General features: G+C 43.8%; 1 protein-coding gene across 1 annotated transcript in view; it reads right to left on the bottom strand.

Moving 5' to 3' along the window:
* The window catches only part of LOC108416038, a 32,767-nt gene that overhangs the window by 7,332 nt on the left and 17,386 nt on the right, over positions 1 to 8,049 (bottom strand). The window contains exons 4-8 of the mRNA XM_037537835.1: positions 6,814 to 6,912; positions 3,687 to 3,854; positions 3,179 to 3,328; positions 3,023 to 3,088; positions 2,688 to 2,780 (exon numbers count right to left, since the gene is read on the bottom strand). Of these exons, the coding sequence (XP_037393732.1) occupies positions 2,688 to 2,780; positions 3,023 to 3,088; positions 3,179 to 3,328; positions 3,687 to 3,854; positions 6,814 to 6,912 (576 nt within the window). The remainder of the gene's footprint in view (positions 1 to 2,687; positions 2,781 to 3,022; positions 3,089 to 3,178; positions 3,329 to 3,686; positions 3,855 to 6,813; positions 6,913 to 8,049) is intronic.

The raw sequence follows: 8,049 nt of genomic DNA, 5'->3' as shown, positions 1-8,049 counted from the left end.
GCACCTCCACCAATGACAGATCTGCATCTAGCACTGCAGCAGACTCTCATGTGAGCTGGCTGTGGTCACAGAAGAATCCCTTCTCCACCTCTCATGCCTCTGCCCAGTCGCTCTCATAGAGATTTGAGAAAAAGCTGCTGGCGATTTTCAGAAGGCTCAGACTAGAGATCCCCTGAGTCAATACGCACAGCATGCATAAACCTTTTCTGTCCATTTCTGCGCTCGAGACCGAACAAGAAGAACTTCAAAGGAGCATCCATTTCCGACACGCACTGGAAACGTGAGCGGACCAGCGCCCCCTGTGCTGTAATGCCCAGCAGGTCATCTAAGGCAGTCTGTTTAGTTTTCAGAGCTTCAATATGCCCCCGTTTTCATGTGGCCTCTGATAAAACTTGGAGCGCCACTATTCCAGTCTCCAGAGCTCTTAGTGATCTGGCTATGTCCCTTGTGACATTGAGGGTGTACTGCGGACAGAATACTTTAATTTGTATTTTAGCTATGTCCCACCACTGCTGCAGGGAACTAAAAGCTGTTTTCTGTGAGCTAAAAACTCCCCCCCCCCCAAAAAAAAGACTCTAAAATTGGCATCTTCTAAAAGCGCAGTGTTAAAATGCCAGTATGCACTCTGTGGCTTAATGCTACTTTTCCTTACTGTGCACTGAACCATACAATGGTCTGAAAACCCAACTGGGGAGATAAAACAACATGTAAAAGCAGAAAGATGATAACTAAAACCATAAAATCGATCCAGCCTCGCCAATGAGAGTGTTATCTCTCGAATGAGCCCAAGGATACTGTCTCTGCCCACCATGAAAGTTCCTCCAGACATCACACAGGTCATGGGCTTCCAGCACCTCGCGCAATCTCTTACGGGACGCAGCATGTGGTTCCGTGTGGTTCCTGTCCAGGCTGTCTGATGTACAGTTAAAATCCCCACCCAGTATTAAAAACTCATTAGAGCTACAACCTCCAATTACAGTGTCCAGAGTATCTCAAAAGGACACCCTGTCCACCCCCCCAGTCGGGGCATAAACACAAATAAAAACAAAAAACACGCTGTCACCTTTAAAAGTCCGCCATATAAAATTTCATCCGCCGAATAAGAGCAAGGAGTAAAACTGTGTGATAAAAGAACAGCCACCCCACCACTAACAGAAGAGTTATAACTTAAAAAGGCGAGCCCCTCCCACTCTCGAGCCCAGTCAGCAGCACTGCTGAAATCACTGTGTGTTTCCTGTACAAACAGGACATCAAGCCTCTTCTGCTTCACCACCTCATACAGCTTTGCTCGCTTACCGCAGTCCCTCGCCCTGTTAATGCTCAGACTCGCCACTCTAATATCGCCCATCACAGCATAAATTAGATAAAAAATCTGTAAAACAGAGACCATTCTGAACCAGGGAGGGCAGGAAGGGTCAGACCTCATCCTCTGTGTTTACTTTACTCAGCCTGGTCAGGATCTTCTTCAGCCTGTAGATTTCCAAGGCCGTGAAAGACCCTTCCCTCCTAAAATGTCTGACATCATGCACGAACTGTAGACTATTCGGGAAATGCTCTTCAACGCGGACTCCCCTTTGGCCTTTAGTGACCCGCAAGAACTTTCTTATCTCATCAACTGTGTAAACTACAGACGTGTTCTCCTCCTGAGAGCACACTGACCAGCCTGAGTCAGACAGAGAGCCGTCGCTCTCAGACTCCACCTCATTCACTGCACTCACTCTGTCTTGGCCTGTTTAGTGCCCTTTCCTCTGTTTCGCTTCTTTCTTTTATGAGGAACCTTAAAAACAGTCTCATCCTCCATTTCCACCTCCACTGCTGTACCAGCTAGACTGACCTCAGTACCGCTGTCCCTTACCTGGTTATCTTGCTCCCCTGGGTCAGGAGACCCCTGATCCTGCTCTTGCCACCAGGGTGGTTCACAGCTGGCTCCTCCGCAACAGCAGCCGCAGGGGGGGCAGCCACTACGGGATCAGCTGCGGCAGGCCCCGGCCGCGCCACGTTCCCGGCATCACCATCGTTGTCGTTGAGCTTTTCAGGGCAGGCTCGGAGGAGATGTTCTTAATGGGGGAGACAAGTTTCCCAAACCGGAACAGCTCCTGAGCGATCAGCTCGTCCGAGATGAACGGGGGGACATTGGACAGAATGACCTTTTTGGCGGGAGTACTGAGGGGCAGGACGGGACGAACTGATCATTAATAACAAGTCCACTCTGCACCAGCTGATTGGCTTTGTCCAGCGAGGACAGGAACATCACCACCGCACTGTACATGCGCGAAGCAGAGACCACATTATTATACCCGACGGCACCGCCTGCCGCCAAACAGCACTCATCCACACTCACACCATGCCGGCGAGAGAGTTCAGGGACGCCATGCTCCCAACAAAACGCCGGTAACAGACGCCCACACACCCCCCACCACACCTCACACGCACACTCAAACAAACTATACAAACAGACTGACAACAACGCAAAAACTGAAAAATACTGGCAAAACGCCAACCACTGGGACTCCAGCTCACCACGCTCAGCTCACAGAGAGAGAGAGAGAGAGAGATAGAATGTAAAATCATACAGTAGGTCATATTTCACCCTTTGCAGTGTTTCTCCTGAGAGCGTAAAAATGCCTTAAAAATAAAATGTAGCTCCAAAATTGTAAGTTGAGCTGCAGTCAGTGAGCTGTGCTGACCTTCAGGCTTTTGAGATGAATGTGTGGTTGAAGTGGTTGGACTGGTCTGTACACTGACCACTGCAGTAGATGCTATAGCGTTAGGTGGTCCGTCTGTAGAGAAAGAAGAGTTTGATGCAGAAACAGAACATGAGTAAAAAGTGTGTTGTCTGGTGACGTGTAAATGTATTTTCACTTCAATAAAATGTCATTTGACCCAGGGTACACAAACTTGCACACAATGGTAGATGAACAGTGATGAGGGGGTGAAATGCAAGTTGGCGAAAGTTGGTTCTTTGTGCTGCTTTTTACTTATTTGAAATACATTAAGAATATAAACTGAGTCAGTGTTTTACCTTTTACTGTGAGTAAGATGATTCTATATGAATCTTTAACACCACACCAGTAACTTCCTCCATCCTCTTCAGTCAGGTGTGATATGAGTAGAGACAGATTTCCTGGAGAGTGACCATTAACCAGCTGAACTCTGTCTCTGTACTGAAAACTCTCACTGGATATCACTTCCCACCTGGTTCTGTTGTATTTCTGCCACGTGAATCTCTCAGGTGTGGCGTGTAGGTCAGTGCAGTAGCAGGGCAGCAGTACTGACCCTCCTATAGGAGCTGTGATGCTCAGTTTTTTCTTTTTTTCCAGAGTGCAGGCTGCAGAAAGACGCATCAGGAAGATCAGATTAGTTGTATTCTCTTTTTGTGGCTCCAGCTGTTTTTCTCTCAGCTTTGGTAATCAAAGTTTAAAAGGGCTAATAACAGCTCCAGCCTCCAGAGGTGATGGACATTAGTTTACTAAAGGGTTAAATCTGGTTCCCTCTTGAAGAACCTTTACAACTCTTAAAGCATGCTTTACCTTTGAAAGTGAGTGTGAAGATTATATGTGAATTTTCAGAATCTTCAACCTCACACCTGTAGGCTCCTGTATCCTCTTCAGTCAGGTGTGAGATAAGTAGAGAGAGATTTCCTGGAGAGTGACCATTAACCAGCTGAACTCTGTCTCTGTACTGACCACTCTCACTGGATATCTCTTCCCATGTTTTTCGGTGTGGCTTGTCTTTCTTCCAGCTGAATGTCTCAGGTTTGGTGTGTAGGTCAGTGCAGTAGCAGGGCAGTAGTACTGACCCTCCTTTGTGTGCTGTGATATTCAGTATTTGTTCATTGTTGACCAGAGTGCAGCCTGTAGAAACACATATCAGATAAGGTAACTACAGGGACTTCAATCTAAACTGGTTGAGCTTTACTGTGTGTAAGAATCTTTGGGCCCACCAGCGGACACTGGCTTGTTATATATGTAACATCAAGCCACAAGATTGTGATTACTAGTTTTTAATGGGAATTAAAGATATAAATCATATGATGCCTAATGTTTTCAGCATTTATCTCCATTTATTCACTTGTTTTTCTGCATCATTTTAACACAGCAGCTCTCCTTTAAATCTGAAGTGGTCAGAAATGACATAGATAGGAATAATTTTATTTCATTGACTTACATTAAAAATAAAGAATGACCTTGCCTTCTTCCATGGACTCACCAATTTGGATATGATTGATGATTTGTTTGGCAGTGATGATATTTACATAAAACATTGTGGTTTAGTATATTACATGTTCAGCAATTAAAAAGGAACTCATACTAATTGCAATTTGTGTGCAGATCTTCATCACTTTATTCAGAAGCTGAGACTGAATAGTGGTTCTACATATAACTCAATGTTTTTTTGCCAAGTGTTGACCATATAGTATTGTGAGTGAGGACATAATAGATGGCATATACATTTAGATTTGCATGTTATCAACTTACTAACAAGATAAAAACAACACTCACCTTCAGAGACATGAAGCCCAATGAAGAGAAGATAGAAAGTCAGCAACATCCTCACTAGTAAAACAACACTGAGTTCACAGCACACTGACCGCTCCACACCCAGCACTACACTAGCCCTGTATACCACACTGAGTACACAGCACACTGACCACTACACACTCAGCACTACACTAGCCCTGTATACCACACTGAGTCCACAGCACACTGACCGCTCCACACCCAGCACCTCACTAGCCCTGTATACCACACTGAGTCCACAGCTCTCTCAGCAGCTCTTCACTGGAGTCTAACCCACTCTAATGTCCGTGCAGCTCACAGGATCTGTGTTTAAATCAGCTAGACCGGAACTCTTCTGTCTTTTAGAGACTTTAGCAGCAGCTTCTTAAGAAATAGAAACCACAAAAATAACATGGTTTCTGAGTTGTGAGCACACCTACTGTTTCCTGTTTTGTGGTGTCTCATTTTGCAGAACACACATGTGGCCATATAAAGAAATGTCATATGCACCTCTTCAAAAAGTCCACACAGACTAGCGTGAATGGTCTACGCTGGTTTATCTGGGTCCGATGCTTGATCAGCTAGTCATCTACTATGATCTTGCTGGTTGACCAGCATACCAGCATCCAAAGGTAAAAGTGTCATTTTCAGAATTTTTCCTTTATAATTTCCAGTTGTGCAGGTTTTCTAGGAGAGCTGTTCCAGGAATGTTTCACTTCCAGTTCCTCTGCTCTCTTTCAGTCCCCCATCCTGTCTGACACATTATGATGTAGATTGTGTAGTCAGCCTTATGTGTGCACGTTTTAAATGTGTCTGTGTGTGTGTGTCAGCGTGTGTGTGTGCTCGTGTGTGTCATGTGTGTAAGTGAATGTGAGAAGAGTCATGAATGTTAGTGTGTATGTATGTAGGTATGATTTTATTGGGGAGATCACTTTTAGTGTGTTAGAAATTACATTATACACTCACCGGCCACTTTATTAGGTACAGTTCAGTTGCTTGTTAACACAAATAACTAATAAGCCAATCACATGGCTGCAACTCGATGCATTTAGGCATGTAGAAGTGGTCAAGACAACTTGCTGAAGTGCAGACCGAGCATCAGAATGTGGAAGAAAGGGGATTTAAGTGACTTTGAACATGACATGGTTGTTGGTGCCAGACGGGCTGGTCTGAGTATTTCAGAAACTGCTGATCTGCTGGGATTTTCACGCGCAACCATCTCTAGGGTTTACAGAGAACGGTCCGGAAAAGAGAAAATATCCAGTGAGCGGTCAGTTGTGTGGATGAAAATGCCTTGTTGATGTTAGAGGTCAGAGGAGAATGGACAGACTGGTTCCCGATGATAGAAAGGCAACAGGAACTCAAATAACCAAACAAAATCTCTGAGGAACGTTTCCAACACCTTGGTGGAAAGTATACCATGAAGAATTAAGGCAGTTCTGAAGGCAAAAGGGGGTCCAACCTTTTACTAGCAAGGTGAACCTAATAACATGGCTGGTGAGTGTATGGCCAAACACTGCACATACGGCTATGTAGTTTTCTCTCAGCAGTGTTATGATGATTTGATATTGCAGTCCATAATGTTGTCTGTTAAAGCTGATGTTTAAAAGTGTGAGAACTAAAGTCACACCTTGCAGCTCTGACCACAAGTCCTTTTCTTTTTCTTGTGTTTATTTTAAACTTTCAGCTCTCCTGTCTGTGGTCTTGCTTCTTGTTCTCTCTGGGCTTGTTGTGGTAAAGAGATGTGATCTCATGATTGTGAACCATCTATGTGGTCTACACCTCTATTTTGAACAGTTTGGAAATGACTCTTTAATACACTTTCATTAACAGTTTGGCCTCAGACTCAGTAAATATGACTAAGATAGTGAACCAGCTCTGTTTGCTGAGAAATATGTTGTATAATTAGCTTCCATCAGTGCTGCACTTACAGCCAAACAGAAGCATCATGAAGAGCTTCTGTATGGAGCGTGATTGAATCTGATCTAATTGGTAGTAAATTGACAGTCTGCGGAACTTTACACAACAATTCCTATAAAGATATGATGCAAAAACGTTTGAGCAGTGTAATTTATTTATTTCATGGAAATTCATTAGCAGTGCAACTAAATAACAGTTACAAAAGTGGTAAAAGTGCATGAGTCCATGCCGCTGTTGCAGGACTGCGCTACTTCAGACTGACCGCTCCAACTCCATCCGCAGTGCTGTAGTGAACTCTGACAGGATCTGATAGAAATAGAGACAAAATACTTGATATCTTATGACACAAAAGAAATGTTGTATGATTATAACAGCTTGATTGTGTAGTTTGTACCTTTGTTCCTCTTGGTGTGATAAACCACAGCTACTATAATGTGGAGAAAGATCACAGTCACCAAGGCAAAGGGGACGAAGGGCAGAGACTGTGGAGGTTCTGTTGATCATATTATTCATTTCATCTCACAGCACTGAGCGTTTATTCCACCTTCATTTGTGCTCATTTACATATTCTGATCAAAAAAACCTATTTTATGATTTCTCTTCAGAACAAACGTCAGACGTTCGGATTGATCAATGTAAAAATTAAATGTATGTGTATTAGTGACAGATATATTTACCCTTACTCTCTTGGGAAACTGCTGTGGGTGATATGCTTGGAGTAATTCGGGTGTTGACCACTGCAGTAGATGTTGTAGTTGTAGTCTCTGTGGAGACAGAAGGATCTGTGCAGGAACAGCACAGCAGAAATCAGCTCACTGTAGAAACACAGTGACATTAAATGGTAAAGATTAATGTTAATGCTGCAACATACAAGTACGTTATAGACAATTGATGCTTCCAGCTTTGTAGTAGCAATGTGGGGAAGACATGTTCCAGCGTGAAACCCTGACCCCATCCCTGTTTAATGTCTTTGGGATGAAATAGAATGTCTATTGCAAGCCAGGCCTCCTCATGCAACATCAGCAAATGTTCTTCTGCCACGTGCAAATGAGGAGGTTCACCGTTATATTGATGCACATGATTTCGGAACGGGATGCCTAACAACTTGATGTAGATGTGAAAGTAAAGCATCTGCATGCTTTTGGCAATATAATGTATGTTCATAAGCCAGAACAGATGATGGTCAGACCTGCTCTTACTTTCAACACTCCATTTAAATGGGTTTCACCACCCTAAAATGTGGTAGATGATGGAAGATGCACACAGAGAGAAAAGAGAGGCAGTGCCATGTTCCATTCACCTCACAGTGAGCTTCTTTTTCCAGTGAGATAAAGAGCAGCTAGCTTGTTTCTACCTGGCACTGAACTGAACACTGAAGCTGAAGCTGAGCTGGATGATGCAGTGTCAGCACCATGGAACAAGAACAAAAACTACACTGCTTGGTAAAATGTGGGACCATCAAGCAAAATGAGTGAAGATTTCTCAAATGAGGCAGATATTCTACTGGCATTCAACTTCATTTATTAAGTTTCAGCAACTGATAGTGGCTGCTATGGGGGGCTTTATTCCACTAAATCTGATGCTTGGCATTGCAGGGTCACAAAATTAATTTCAAGAGAGAATTCAGATT

Source organism: Pygocentrus nattereri, chromosome 4, assembly GCF_015220715.1.
Source record: "Pygocentrus nattereri isolate fPygNat1 chromosome 4, fPygNat1.pri, whole genome shotgun sequence".
In the NCBI taxonomy this organism is placed as follows: domain Eukaryota; kingdom Metazoa; phylum Chordata; class Actinopteri; order Characiformes; family Serrasalmidae; genus Pygocentrus; species Pygocentrus nattereri.
Note: the sequence above shows the minus strand (reverse complement) of the source record. Positions and strands in the feature narration are given on the sequence as shown.